The sequence below is a fragment of the Loxodonta africana genome, chromosome 23 (assembly GCF_030014295.1).
Source record: "Loxodonta africana isolate mLoxAfr1 chromosome 23, mLoxAfr1.hap2, whole genome shotgun sequence".
Taxonomy (NCBI): domain Eukaryota; kingdom Metazoa; phylum Chordata; class Mammalia; order Proboscidea; family Elephantidae; genus Loxodonta; species Loxodonta africana.
This window is the reverse complement of record NC_087364.1, coordinates 13,985,454-14,000,921: the sequence shown is the minus strand read 5'-3', so window position 1 is coordinate 14,000,921 and position 15,468 is coordinate 13,985,454. Positions and strand designations below refer to the sequence as shown.

The 15,468-nt window shown below is 37.5% G+C and overlaps 1 protein-coding gene across 2 annotated transcripts in view; it reads right to left on the bottom strand.

Annotated features, from left to right (window-relative positions):
• NALCN (sodium leak channel, non-selective) overlaps positions 1-15,468 on the bottom strand; it is a 380,765-nt gene that overhangs the window by 22,536 nt on the left and 342,761 nt on the right. For both annotated transcript variants that reach the window (XM_064275254.1, XM_064275255.1), the window contains 4 exons: positions 2,520-2,613; positions 1,902-2,008; positions 1,622-1,696; positions 772-891 (listed from right to left, as the gene is read on the bottom strand). In XM_064275254.1, coding sequence (XP_064131324.1) covers positions 772-891; positions 1,622-1,696; positions 1,902-2,008; positions 2,520-2,613 — 396 coding nt within the window. The remainder of the gene's footprint in view (positions 1-771; positions 892-1,621; positions 1,697-1,901; positions 2,009-2,519; positions 2,614-15,468) is intronic.

Sequence of the window (15,468 nt, the reverse complement as noted above, 5' to 3'; positions counted from 1 at the left end):
ATCGATGGCATTAAAAAAAAAATTTTTTTAATGTGGCTCCTAGAAATTTTTTAATTATATCTGTGGGCCACATTCTATTTCTATTAAACAACACAGCTCTAGATTACTTCCAGTCAAGTACACCAGAAACCATAGATTCTGAGCTGGACCTCAGACTGAATGGAGGGCAGGGAGGCTGAAGGCGTTTTAGGTAATATTGTGAGAACACAGGTATAGGGATGGGGAATGACGTGATTTAGAGAAATGGAAGATGGATGTCTAGTGGGAAATAAGGCAGCAAAAGTACCTGGGAATCAGAATCACACATGAAATATTGATTATAATGTGGTAGAACGGATGCACACTTCAGCTCAGAAAACCTGGATCTGAGACTTCTGACGCTAGCTTGTGCGAATTTAGAGGGGTTCTTTAATCTCAGTTTCAGTCTTCCTTCTCTCTCTTGTTTTTATCCTTTGGTAAAATTGAGAGGGCTATGTTAGAAAACCTTTAAGGTCCCACTCTTTCTGGTTCTGCACTCTATGAAGGGCCAGGTTTTCTCTACACAAAGAGCGTAGGTGAGTGCACCTGTACACAGGTACATGTGTATGTGCGATTGAATCTAAGGGCCTCTCCAGATCAGAGCTGTGCTTTAGGGAGGTTAATATAACCCCCAAAAGTAGGTTGACTAAACACTCCCGAGAGTAGGTTGACAGAACAAGTCTGGAAACAGGGATACCAGATAGGAGTAAAATTAACTGAAACTATAAACTAAAAGAAAATTTATCCACTTACCAGGAGGGCAAAGTGAAGTACCACCCATACAACGCCCAGCGATGTCACCAGGAGATCGTATCGATTCCTTCTGCTTTGCCAGAAACCAGCAGGCGACATGGCTATGATCTTCATTGTAACCTGGGGGACAGGAAAATAAGAAAGAGAGTGAATAGAGGCTAAACGTTAAGCATATTTAAATTTATTAAATTGGGGTATGTTATATATATATTTTTAAGGGTAAGGTGACCAGAAAGAAGGGTTTATTGCCAAGATATATGATTTTTTTTTTTGGATAAGCTGAGTAGGTTAAATCATATTGTCCACACTCTTTGCTCCTTGTTTTATGACTAGTTCAGATAAAAATAGGAGGGCATTTTTCTTTCTCACCCATAGATTTTGAGAAACATCAACCAGAGCAGGGTGAAGTACGAATCTGCTTGCATTTCAAAGATGATTGCATTGGAAAGCAATATTATATGAACCAGATATTCAAATAATCTTGGCTAGGCCAAGCACAGACACCTCTGGGCCAATTCCTTTTGCCACCACGTTGCAATCTGAGCTCCTGAATTACAGAGAATTGGGCAGCTTGGTGTAAATATTTGAACTTATGCAACTAGACAGGCCAACATTTAAACACAATCATCAACAGCAGCATCTCTGCGGTTAGAAAGATGTGAATTAGAAAGTGAACTTTTTGTTCAAATTAAGGAAAACGGCCTAAAAAGGAAACGTCCTCAGAGCGTGCTACCCAAAGAAGAAAGCCTTCAAAGGCAATGGAACACAGAGCTGAAAGTGTTATCAAAGAGGACACAGTTTTATTGTAAAATTGTAAATCCCCCCAGAGCCAGCCGACTCATCATGGTACCTCCAGAACAAAGATGAAAGTGAAAACAACCGACATCGTTGCCAAAGGAACGGTCACGGGGTCCTCCACGTCCCACTGAAACACAAACAGCACACAGGGCTTGGCGGCAAACATCAGACACACAGAGACTTCGCCCCTCGCCTTCTCACCTTAACATGACTCTGGGTTTAATTTTTACACTGAGGAACGTAGACTGTCAATGGACATGGCAGCTTGCGATATTCTCAGATGTACCAAATAAAAAGAATTCCTCCCAGCATCTTAGGAAAAAACAAAGTACCTTGACAGAGAGCAACACCGACTGGGCCAGAACAAGTAATGCAATTGTCCTCTTAAAAAATGGGTGCTGGGTTATGTCATACATTTTAGCTCTGAAACCATCATTATCTGTAAAAGAAAGGTTTGGGCAAAGGCTTTTTAGACATAGGTCACATTTACTTGCTTGTCTTTCGTTTTCTTTAATGCTCATCTCAAAACCCATTGCATTTTTTCCTTCTTTCTACAGTTCTATCTATTGTGAAGTGTTTTGCAGGAGAGGCTGGCTCTGAATATTTAAAATATGCTGATCGTACTGGAAGGGTAAACTGCATCGTTCAATTTCTGTCAGCTTAATACATTTCACTCATATTTTTAAAAGGCAAGCACAAATCTATTTTATTTAAAAATTCATTTTTTTTTTTTCATTAAGGCTTATCCTGAAAGCACTGGAGCACAGCCTTTGGGTGGCTGATTTTAATAGCCTTATGGGGGAGATGTGTAGTTTGGAGCCTGTTTCTATATTAACTTATGCACGACCTCCTAGTGGTCTTACGATTATTATTTTAATTTAAATCTTAGAGTCCTGGGGAATCCTGAGCACAAGCGGCCAACATGAATAAAATCAGAACATCTTTGATACCCGGGCGAGGTGGGAGATGAAGAGGCTGCGCAATCTTCAGTCTGCTCTTCAGGTCTTCCCATCTCCTCTGATCTACAGTCAGCAACGCCGTCCCCTGAATAAACAAAAGAAAGCAGGAAAAGGCCTTTTGTCAGTGTGTGCTCTACGCCCGGGAACGTTCCAGATGGAAACAGGCATTCCAGATAGGAGTAAAATGAGCTGGGGTGGAGATGCAAACAGGACGGATTTGGGGTTTTCAAATACGGATCTTCTTCCAATACCACGGTGTTTAGATACTTTCTGATTTTGAGAGTAGTTCCCAGGATTTTCCCAGGATGATGGCCACCTTTTTCAGAGAGGATTCGACAGCCTTCAATTTATATCTTTGTAGATTTATAATCCACAGGTTTGGAAAATGTAAAAAAAAAAGGTTTTCTATATGATTAAATTTTCAAAAAGCGGTATTAACTCCATTGTGGTTTGTGTTCTTTCAATTCATAATAGAAAATGTGGCAGTAATATTACAGCTTGTCAATGCTGCTGCTTCTACTTAAAGGTATTTTAGATTTTTTAAAAAGTCTTTTTAATATGTGCGATGGCAAAAGTATTTTTAAGTGGTGTGAGGCCATAAAATTTGGATCTTTAAGACATTAATGATGTAACAGCTGCTGAAATGTGATATTTTGTACTTTATAGTAGAGAATTGATTAAAATGTACATAAAATATATCATATCATATTATATTACATTATATAGGCAAAACTATAATTTTAGAAAGTGGAAACATTTTTTTCCAAGTTTTCAGAAAAGCTAAGGCCTTCTATTAACTCTTCCAAATTCAATGGAAGAAATATATTCCTGAATTTTTTGTCACTCCTAAATAACATAACAAAATAAACCTTTTACTCTCTTGTTACAAAAGTAACACACGCTTATTTGCTCATTGCATAGCAATTTTAAAATGGAGATAAGTAAAAAAACAAAAACAAAAAAACTCTAAATCATTCATAAACCTACTACCAAGATGTTAAATGTTGTTGTCTAGCCTTCTGAACTTTCTCATACACATAAATAAAATACAAGTCATCTTGTGCATATTATTTATAACGTAGTCTCTCCATTTAAAACATCTTGAATATTTTTGTATGTATGACATTAAAAATATTCTTAAACATTAATTTTAATGATTACAGACAATCTGATTGCTTTCGAACATTTAGATCGTTTTCATTTCTGCTCTTATAAATCATGCTGCAATAAATATGCTTGATTCTCACAGATCCATAATTATGTCCTTAGAATTCCAAGCAGCAGAATTGCCCTCCAGAGGCATCAGGTTATGTTCCCACAAACGTGAACGACAGGGCCCCTTCCTCTGCTGCTCTGTGTTCTACCATCTTTAAAACTTCTTTGATAAATTGGTAGGTGAAAATTGCTATTGCATTATTGTTTAAATTGGTTTTTCCTGATCTATTAGGAAGAACTGTTCAAAAATGTGAGTTGGTCCATATGAAAAAGGGCCAACTATTAAAAATTATTATCCTTCATGTATTTATTCAACAGTATTTATGGTCTACAAACTGCTGCATTCTTGACAATAATGTAGATTCTACATCACAGAACATTAAAACTGCTATCACAGAGCATATAATTTAGTGATTAGATTTTGTAATAGTATACCAAGAAGGCCAACAGAAATGACAACACCAAGATACATGTATAAAAAGTATCAAGTACCTTTATTCTGGGTGATTGGATTAGGCTATAAGACTATAGGAGTCCCTGGCTAGTGTAAATGGTTAACACGTTTGGCTGTTAACAGAAAGTTTGGAGGTTTGAATCCACCCAGAGGCGTCATGGAAGAAAGGGCTGGTGATCTACTTCCGAAAAATCAGTCACTGAAAACCCTACGGAGGACAGTTCTACTCTGCCACACATGGGGTCACCATGAGCCGAAATCCACTTGGGAACAATTGCTGCTGCTACTGCTGATAGTGCGACAGGTCTCTGGGGACTGCCTGAAGACTCGAGCATCTCCAAGACTACATGTTGCTTAGAACTGCTGAAGCCAGTTCCCCCCGCCTCCCGGTGCAAATGACTAGTAGAAACACAGAAAGTTAGAGTAGAAATAGACCCTTAAAGCAGCCGTTCTCATCTGGTGAGCTTTTAAAAAATACCCATGCCTAGGATTCAATCCAGACCAAAACTCAGGATATTTGAGTGAGGGGCCGGGAATGGATATTTTTTAAAGCTATTCTGGTGATTGATTCTAAAGCGCAGCTACGGTGGGGTATTGCTGCTTTAGAAATTGGAGAAGATGCATGCTCAATGACCAATGGGGCAAAACATTCAAATATTTGAAACACAGAAAGGCTGATATACTTAACATTACCCCCCCGCAAAAAAAAAAAGTTACAGAAAAGAGAGACAGAAATAGAAACGTGGGTAATTAAAAAATTGGGCAAATGACCTTAAAGGAAAATTCATGAAAGAATAAATAGAAATGGCCAATAAACATTAAAAAAAAAAAAAACCTTAATGTCGCTAGTAATTGAAAGACTGAAATTTTTAAAAAGCCTTCTTTGTATTATGGAAAAGACTAAAAAATATATTTATTATAGTCAAAGATGTAGGGAAATAGGCAATCACACTGTCTTTAGGAATGTTACAACCTTTTAGATGGTCAACAAGGTGAAATATCTGTATCCTCTCCATCTCTATCATATCACCCAGCTACTACCTCGGCCTACTAATAGCTCCCTGTTTCCTCTCTTGCCTTGCAACAATCCATTCTCTACACTGTAGCCAAAGGGACCTGGTTACAACCTTGAATCAGATCAGACCTTGCTGCTTGATGCTTTTAGAATAAAATCCAAACTACAGTCTCCAATATGTTCTAGATCCTGCCTCACTCTCTGACCTCACAAAAGTCCAGAAAATAATATAACATTTGTGACTCCTCCACTCAGATTTAACAAATGCTAAGGTTCGCCCACATTTGCTTCAGATCTTTCTTTTTAGAAATAAAATACTACAAATACACCTAAAGCGACTCCATCCCCAACCCCACCCTCCCTTTTCTTCACCAGAGCTAAGGACAGCTCATCAGATGTATCTCCTCCCCACTTACATTTTCAGACTTTTGCTACTTATGTGTAGATGTATAAGAATACATTTATTCTGAATTTTTTAAATTTATATAATGCTATCCAATACGTATTTACTTGTGAAGTTTGTTTTTATTGTCACTGAACAGTATGTTTTTTGTACAGTTAGATCTAATTTGCTCATTTTAACTGCTTGTATAGTAGTCTAATGTACAAATACAGCAGAAGTTATTAATTTTGAGTTGATGACTATAATCAACACTGCAATAAACACACATGTTCTGTCTTGTGGTAAATATCTATGAGATTTTCTCTACAATAAATCTGTACAAGAGGTATAGATGGGCTCTAGGAATTTACGTATGGTTACATTTACCAGGTATTGCCAAGCTGTTGTCCTAAGAAAAATACCCCCCGAATTTTCCCATCAATGTTACACAAATATTCCCATTTCCTATGTTGTTGTTGGGTGCCATTGAGTTGGTTCTGACTCACAGGGACTCTATGCACAACAGAACAAAACACTGCCTGGTCCTGTGCCATCCTTGAAATCATTGTTATGCTTGAGCCCATTGTTGCAGCGATCGTGTCAATTCATCTTGTTGAAGGTCTTCCTCTTTTTCTATGACCCTCTACTCTACCAAGCGTGATGTCCTTCTCCGGGGCCTGGTCCCTCCTGATAACGTGGCCAAAGTACATAAGGTGAAATCTCGCCATCCTCACCTCCAATGAGCACCCCAGCCGTACTCCTTCCAGGACAGATTTGTTTGTTCTTCTGGCAGTCCATGGTATATTTAATATGCTTCACCAACACCATAATTCAAAGGCATCAATTGTTTTTCGATCTTCCTTATTCACTGTCCAGCTTTCGCATGCATATGAGGCAACTGAAAACACCATGGCTTGGGTCAGACACACGTTAGTCCTTAAAGTGACGTCTTTGTTTTTTAACAATTTAAAGAGTTCGTTTGCAGCAGATTTGTCCAACGCAATGCATCATTTGATTTCTTGACTGCTGCTTCCATGGGCTTTGATTGTGGATTCAAGTAAAACGAAATCGTCAGCAACTTCAATCTTTTCTCCGTTTATGATGATGTTGCTTATTGATCCAGTTGTGAGGATTTTTGTTTTCTTTATGTGAAGGTGTAATCCATACTGATTACAGGCTGTGGTCTTTGATCTTTACCAGTGAGTGCTTCAAGTCCTCCTCACTTTCAGCAAGCAAGGTTGTGTCATCTGTATATCACAGGTTGTTAATGAGTCTTACTCCAATCCTGATGCCTTGTTCTTCTTCATATAGTCCAACTTCTTGGGTTATTTGCTCAGCATACAGATTGGATAAGTATAAATAGTTGACATTATCAGATATTTTAACTTGGCCATTTTGATGGGTATGATGTGGCATCTAATTTAAGTTCAAAAATTAATAAGATAAAACATTTTATCCGTTTATTGGTGATTCCTGTATCTTCCTATGTGTATTACTCATATTCTTTGCTCATTTTTGTATTTCAATATTTACTTTTTATTGTTTTATAGAAATTCCTTATTTATTCTAATACTAATAGTTCATCAGTTGTGTGAATTGTAAATAATTTCTTAGTCTTAGCTTGTATTTTCATTTCACTTATAATGTCTCTTACTATTAATTAAAAAAAAAAATCTAATTTACAAAATTTTTCCTTTATAGGCTGAGGTGCTTGGCATGATTAAAAAATGACTGACCCAAACCTGAATCAAAACCCCATTTTTTGAATTAAATTTTACCCTCTTCTAAGTCCTCCTTTCTGCCTGCCTAAGAATAGAACCTGTAATTTAGAGCTTTATGACATGCAACTTCTTGTGAAAATTTAACCACATCCTGCAAACAATAGATGGGGCAAAACTGTAGTTTCTGAAGAAATGCTGGACAGGAAATATTTGTCAACATGATCTCAGGAGAATGCTTGTGCCAGGAAGAATGTATATGTAGATCTTTCAGAAAATCACTTACTAGATGGACTCCAGAAATTCTATGTTAGAAAACAGATTAGCTAATTTTGTAAAATTTTAGTTTGCTATTGTCTTGCAACTATATGTAATTCCAAGCCTGCATGATTATGGTCATATATTCCCTTCCCCACTTTTCTGTATTACAGCTCACCTCTCCCTCAGAATGTTGGACACTTGGTACATTCATTTTGTGTCCTGTGTTTCCTGGTTTAAACTGTATTTTTCACCCTCAATAAAACTCTTTACTTATACTTTTACTGCACAGCCTGTTCTACTCTTTGACTTTTCTTGGTGTCAGAGTGGGATTTGATGGTAAATTATCTTCTGCAGCTCTGGGAAGCCAAGGATCTGGGCTCCAGGCAACCAGGGGTTCACCATCTCTATGGAATCTCAGGAGCTGTCTTAAGGTAAATAATCTCTCAAATTTGAGCTCACGCTCCTTTTGTGCTGCAGCTCTTTGAGTCTTATTGAGGGATATGTTTTGTATTCGTGAAGCTGAGTGAAATTAGTTTCACTTTGTACTTATAAGTCTGTTTTCTGGCTTGTTTCTGCAGAAATCTATTCCTTCACCAGTGGCAGTGGGAAAAATATGTTTTGGGCAAATATTGTCTGGTCTTTGCAAGGTTAGCTGTTTTAGAGGGATTCGAGTTTGTTCTCTGGGAAGTTTCGGGTTCCATAAGCCACAAGCAAAACTGCGAGCACAGAACAATCTCTTATGAGCCATCAGAGCAGTCCCTGCCAGCTTTGGCTGAATAAAAACTCCTGTGACAGGATAAGCTGGGATGTGCGACAGGCCAGAGCACTAGGCTTCCTGTCAGCTGCAAGCAAAATCTCACGCAATGAAGGCACACAGTTAAAACATTGCCCAAAGCCCCATGGCAGACCCCTTTAAGATTTGTACGGTCTGAGAATGCAAAATTTCAAGAATAAACTGGAACCCTCCTGAGAAAATGGGAAATGTCAGTATTAGAGGCAATTCAGGGCCCCCCTTCAGGACTCCTACTCACTACATGAACAAACACTTTGGTTCCTCAAGGTGTACATTTTTGTCTGTTTGGCATAACCATTACTAAAAACAGCCTGAAAAACCACTGGCCACTTTGAGATGCTTTTGATTATCTAAAGTTATTTTTCTGTGCAGTAAATTAGAAAGCAAAAAACAAAACCAAACCTGTTGCCATAAAGTTGATTCTGACTCATACAGACCCTATAAAACCTATTGCCTTCGAGCTGATTCTGACTCATAGCAACACTATAGGACAGAGTAGAACTGCACCATAGGGTTTTCAAGGAGCAGCTGGTGAGTTCGAACTGCTGACCTTTTGGTTAGCAGCTGAACTCTCAAGCACCGAGCCACCAGAGCTCCGGCTCCCTATAGGGCTCTGGAATTAAACAAACGCTATGGGACACCTATTTTGATTGGTATTTAGAGGACTCCACCAGACACCCAGATAGCAAAATTGCTTCCCTGCAGAATACTGTTTCTAAATTAAGTAAACACAATAGGCAGTTGTGGAGTCAAGTTTCTGGTCCACTTACCTCTGCAGCTCCAATACCAGCTGCCTCTTTGCCAGCCATTTCTTCCTTATACCAACCCTTACTCTCTTAATCTTCTAACAACACTTTGTCAGAATTACCCTTCTACCCTAAGGAGATAGAAGAAGAAAACAAACCTTCGACACTCAGAGGAAACAAACAAACCCCTACAGATTACTTTCCCTGGTCTCACCAGAACTTTGCATGATTGTAAAGGAATTTCTTAATCCTCATGAGGATTCTCAGGTATGCTTAAAATAAGAGACTAGGTCTCTAGCCAGCAGAATGAAGTGAGTTCAAAAAAAGAACAAAACCAGGTTTTGTGTAGTTATTACAAGTGAAACCCAGTGTCTTTTAAGATTTGACTCCAGGAGACCAAAATTTCAACCTAATTCTTAACATCCTTGATAAATGAGCCTGGATTATCCCTCTACCGGGATGCTGGTTTGGGGCTCACGTTCTAAAACATTATAAGCTTAATGTGTTTGAAATAATTTAGAATTTCAGTGATCACTTTGGGAAAATGAATTTCCATCTGCTCCTTTCCTTCCATTTTGGGAAAATGAGTTCTCATTTGTGCTGTCTTTTCTTTCCTCTGGGGAACTTTATTTGACGTTCATGTTTTGTCAGAGTGTCTTATATTCTCCCATCTGAAACTCTGGCAAGTAAATGAATTTATGTGGGACCTATTTTTCTGCTGAATTGCATCTGTCTCATCCAAGAATTGCTGTGTACATTTTAAGAAACTATGTTCCCCATATATTTGTGTTATGTAATGTTGAATGGCGCTCCTTGGAAACTCCATGGGGCAGTTCTACTCTGTCTTATAGGGTTGCTATGAGTCGGAATTGACTCGATGGCACTGGGTTTGGGTTTGGTTTTGTTAATGTTGAATGTTGAGCTTTGAGCTGGCCTCACAGACTGATGAATGTACGTGATTTTCGTGTCTTTTTTTTGTTTTGAATTTCTGTCTTGTCTTTGGAAGTCATGCTATTTGGGAAATGCACTGAAAAAGGACAAATTGCTCTAAATTATTTTTTTAATAGAGCTTATAAAGCATGCAAAAGACAGAGTTATGAAAATATAATTATTTCCTACCTCCAGAAGGTATTATTAGACTTCTTCAAAGAACTTACCCTGATTAGTTTAATTATAAATAAACACCTAATAGTTCTAATATTCCCAAGAATTAATGAAAATAAATCTGTTCTGAAAAAGGTTTTAGGTTTAAGTCAATCTTGAAAGCAAAATCTCAAAAGCAAAATCTTTATAAGTAATTTAAGCTTGATATTATATCTAATACATTCTATTTAAAAGAAATTAATTAATTTTCTTATTTATTAATAAGGAAAACCAAAAACCCATTGTTATCGAGTTGATTCCAACTCATAGTGACCCTATAGGACAGAGTAGAACTGCCCTGTAGGGTTTTCAAAGAGTGCCTAGTGAATTTAAACTGCTGATCTTTTGGTTAGCAGCCATAGCTCTTAACTACTGTGCATTCAGGGCTCCAAAAGGAAGTCTAAATTTCTTAGTGAGAGGATAATAAAAAGGACAAGAATTTGGTGATTTGTCTTTCAAAATACTTAGGCCAACTTAAACATATGTAAATGAATTAGGATGACCAATTCTTGTCTTTGATCATAAAACAAAAGATAGGGAGGGTGGAGCTGAATCAGGCCTCCTTGGCCCCCAGTGGAGGCCATGTAGTTCTAGGGAAGCTTTTGAAGGGCTCCTCCAAACTGAGTGAAGACCTTTTAAAACAAAGGAAAAATGCTGTCTTACTACTATTAGAAATTAGGTGAATCCCCATCATAAAAGAACTGTAAACAAGTTCTCTCAGTTGCAGAGGAGTTCTAAGAAGCCAAAGCATAGGAATCATGAGACATGCCTAAAATGAAATGGTAAAGAGATAAATGACTATTTAAACAAACTTTATTTCAAAAGTAAATATGTTTTGTAGTACATAGGCTTAACATAATTTTCAAGATCTTTAGGTAACTTACTGATGTTAAATCAAGTTAATAGATAGTCACTATAATTTAAGTTTATATACTTTTGCTTTTTATGCCACAAAGGAAATATATTTATATATATATTTGTATTTGCTGATGAGTGTGTTCATTTTTGCACTTAAAAGGTTGTATTATAAGAAATATGAATTAAAGACAATGTTTAAAAGATTTATTAAAGGGAATTTATTTGATATGTTTAAATTTTTTATCTGTTGTGGTTAAAGTTTGATGGGTTAATTTATGGAAAATTTTGTAAGAGCTTCTATGTCAAATACAGCAAAGAATTAGGTTTCTTGCTGTTAACAGAAATAACAAATTTTTCTTTAGTTACTGGGTTTAAGAGTTAATTTTATTTTCTTTGTAATCTGCCCCAAAGGCAAGGGTTCAGCATCTCATTAGAATAAATTCCTGAGTTGAAAACCAGCCACATGACTTAAAAAAAAAACTAAGGCTTTTATCTTTCAGGTCTTTGGTTAAATAACTCAAGTATCATTATTTGATGACCTACGATAAGCTCCTGACATCTCTGAGACTTCGTGGAAAGCCAAAAAAGATTCGTTCCATTTTATATAAAGAAAAAAGTGCTAAAAGACACAGGTTTATCTAATGTGTTACGAGTTATATGAAAGGCGTTGTCAAATCAGGGGAAGTTTCAAATTTTCTCTGGGTTAGAATTTATGTGTCAGTGACATTTGCCTAATATTAGACAATAAGTTCATAGTATTATATCCTAATTTTATTATTTTTAACTGCTAGCTTGGTTGCAACTTTATTTCTTTTGAATCTAGCATCATTAAAGCCAATGGTTTAATTAGGGAAATTCACATCATTTACCTATGGAGTTTTTTATTACCATTCAGATGTTTAGAGACTTGATAGGCTTGGTACATTCCTGGTATATCCTGACTATATAGTATTATGTCTCAAGATTATTATGTGTTATATCTGAACCTCTCTGGAAAATATGATTACAAAAAAAGTTTTTTTTTTTTTTTTTACATTATGCTTAGAGATATTTTTATCTAAAGTTTCTTTGGCTCTGCATTACTTTTGTAATTAATTCCCACCAGGTCTTTCTTTTTTAAGAATTATCATTGTTATAAGTTAACCATGGACGTTTTAAGTTGTCATCTGCAGATAAGTTTAACTTTGCTGATTCACTGAAAACACTTGACTAAAATATTTCAATGAAAATGGACTCAATCAAGACTTCTTAGAAGTGTTATGAAGAAGCTGATGGGGCTTTCAGACTGCTGCTGATCCAGAATTACATAGAAGCAAAATTATATAACTATACAGAACTGAGTTAACTAAAAGTATTACTGTAAGGTTTATATGAGAATATTGTGATGTTGGCTGAAAGCAGGGAATACCAGAAAGATGTTTACCTGTGTTTAACTGAGTGTGCAAAAGCATTCAACTGTGTGGATCATAACTAATTATGGATAACATTGTGAAGAATGGGAATGCCAGAACACTTAACTGTGCTCATGCAGAACCTGTACATAGACCAGGAGGCAGTCATTTGAAAAGAACGAAGGGATATTGCATGGTTTAAAATCAGGAAAGGTGTGAGTCAGGGTTGTATTCTTTCACTGTACTTATTCAATCTGTATGCTGAGCAAATAATTTGAGAAGCTGGACTATATGAATAAGAACACGGCATCAAGATTGATGGAAGAGTCATTAACAACCTGTGATATGCAGATGACACAACCTTGCTTGCTGAAAGCTAAGAGGACTTGAAGCACTTACTGATGAAGATCAAAGACCACAGTCTTCAGTATGGATTATACCTCAACATAAGAAAGCAAAAATCCTCACAAATGGACCAAGAAGTGACATCATAATAAACAGAGAAAATATCGAAGTTGACAAGGATTTCATTTTACTTGGATCCACAATCAATTCCCCTTAAAGCAGCAGTCGAGAAATCAAGTGACGTATTGCATTGGGTAAATATGCTGCAAAAGACTTCTTTAAAGTGTTGAAAAGCAAAGATGTCACCTTGAAGGCTAAGGTGCGCCTGACCCAAGCTACAGTATTTTCGATCGCCTCATATGCATGCAAAAGCTGGACAATGACTAGGGAAGACCAAAGAAGAGCTGATGTATTTGAATTATGATATTGGTGAAGAATACTGAATATACCATGGGCTGCCAGAAGAATGAACAGATCTGTCTTGGAAGAAGTACTTCTGTAGAAGTACTTCCTTAGAATGAAGGATAGTGAGACTTTGTCTCATGTACTTTGGAGATGTTATCAGGAGGGAAAACACGATTAATATTATTATGCTTAGAGAAGGACATCAAGCTTGCTAAAGTAGAGGGTCAGGGTAAGAGAGGATGAATTGACACAGTGGCTGCAACAATAGGCTCAAGCATAGTAGCAATTGGGAGGATGGTGCAGGACCAGGCAGTGTTTCCTTCTATTGTACATAGGGTCGCTATGTGTCGGAATTGACTTGAAGGCACCTAACAACAACAACAGCACTATATTTTGTCGAATAATTACTGGGAAGCCCACGGTCCTTCCATGTGTTGCTTACACTGACCCTAACATTGTGTGACCTGGTTTACTGAAATACTTTTGTTGTACTTAGGGTTGCTATGATTCAGAACTGACTTGACAACCCTGGTGGTGTAGTGGTTAAATGTTAAGGCTGCTAACCAAGAGGTCAGCAGTTCAAATCCACCAGGCGCTCCTTGGAAACTCTATGGGGCAGTTCTATTCTGCCTATAGAGTTGATATAGGGTCGCTGTGAGTCAGAATCAACTTGATGGCAGTGGGTTTGGTTTCGGTTTTGAATAACCACAACAACAAAAACAACATAACCCAGTGTGTGGTCTATCCTGGTTGAACATTCCATGTGCACCTGAAAACGTTATTCTACAGTTGGATATCCTGTTCTATAAATGTCAATCTACAATCTATATATGTGAGACCTAATTTCCTACTGATATTTTGTTTAGTTGTTCTATAGATCACTAATGGGCAGTTGTTGCTATCTCCAAGTCTATTTGTTGATTTTTCTATTTTTCCCTTTTGTTCTGCCGATTTTTGTTTTATGTACTTTGAAATTCTGTTGTTTGGAGCATAAAAAAAAACCCAAACTCATTGCTGTCAAGTCAATTCTGACTCATAGCGACCTTATAGGACAGAGTAGAACTGCCCCATAGGGTTTCCAACAGGCGCCTGGTGGATTCGAACTGCCAATCTTTTTATTAGCAGTCGTAGCACTTAAACACTATACCACCAGGGTTTCCTGTTTGGGGCGCATGCACTTCTAATTGTTATTTCATTCTTATATATTGTTTCTGCAGAAGTAGACAGCTAATTGTCCCAATATCACAAAACAAGACCTCATGCAAGTTCCTGAAAGCTCTGGACTTTGCTTATAGTCTTTGCTATTCTTGTGCTATTGGCAATACTTCATTACTGTGGTCTCTTTCCCTAGTAAGAAAATCCTGGTGGCATAGTGGTTAAGTGCTATGGCTGCTAACCAAAAGGTTGGCAGTTTGAATCCACCAGGCATTCATTGGAAACTCTATGGTTCAGTTCTACTCTGTCCTATAGGGTTGCTATGAGCTGGAATCAACTCGAAGGCAATGTGTTCAGTTTTTTGGTTTTTCCCTGGTAAGTGAGTCCTGGTGGTACGGTGGCTAAAAGCTCAGCTGCTATCCTAAAAAGGTTGGCAGTTGGAATCCACCAACTGCTCCTTGGAAACCCTGTGGGGGCAGTTCTATTCTGTCCTATTGGGCCACTATAAGTCAAAATCGACTCGATGGCAACCAGTATGGGTCTCTGTTAAGAGTTTTATTTTCTCAGGCATATGGCCGAAGAAGCTTACTTTATTGTAGCTGTTATTTGGATAGTTTTTTTTTTTTTTAACAGCCTTTCTTAAGTTTTACTTTACTGCTTTCAGTAACCCCCTGTAACGCATGGAGAGAAAATGCCTTTGTTAAATTAGCCCAGTCAGTAGGTGATGGCGTTGTCGTTAGGTGCTGTTGAGTCAGTTCCAACTCATTGCGACCCCATGTAAACAGAATGAAACACTGTCCAGTCCTGTGCCATCCTCACAATTGTTGCTATGCTTGAGCCCATTCTTGGAGCCACTGTATCAATTCATCTCCTTGATGCATCAGTAGCTACTATCGGTAATTTGACTAAATGTTGACTCTGTCACCCCTCTCCACATTCTGAGCATCAAAAGTCAGACCTGTTAGTGTCCCCTGTATTGAACTGCTGTATTACACACGGTGCTAGTGTTAACCTCAATATCACCTTTAAGTGAGCGTATGTATTGAACTATAGCATCCT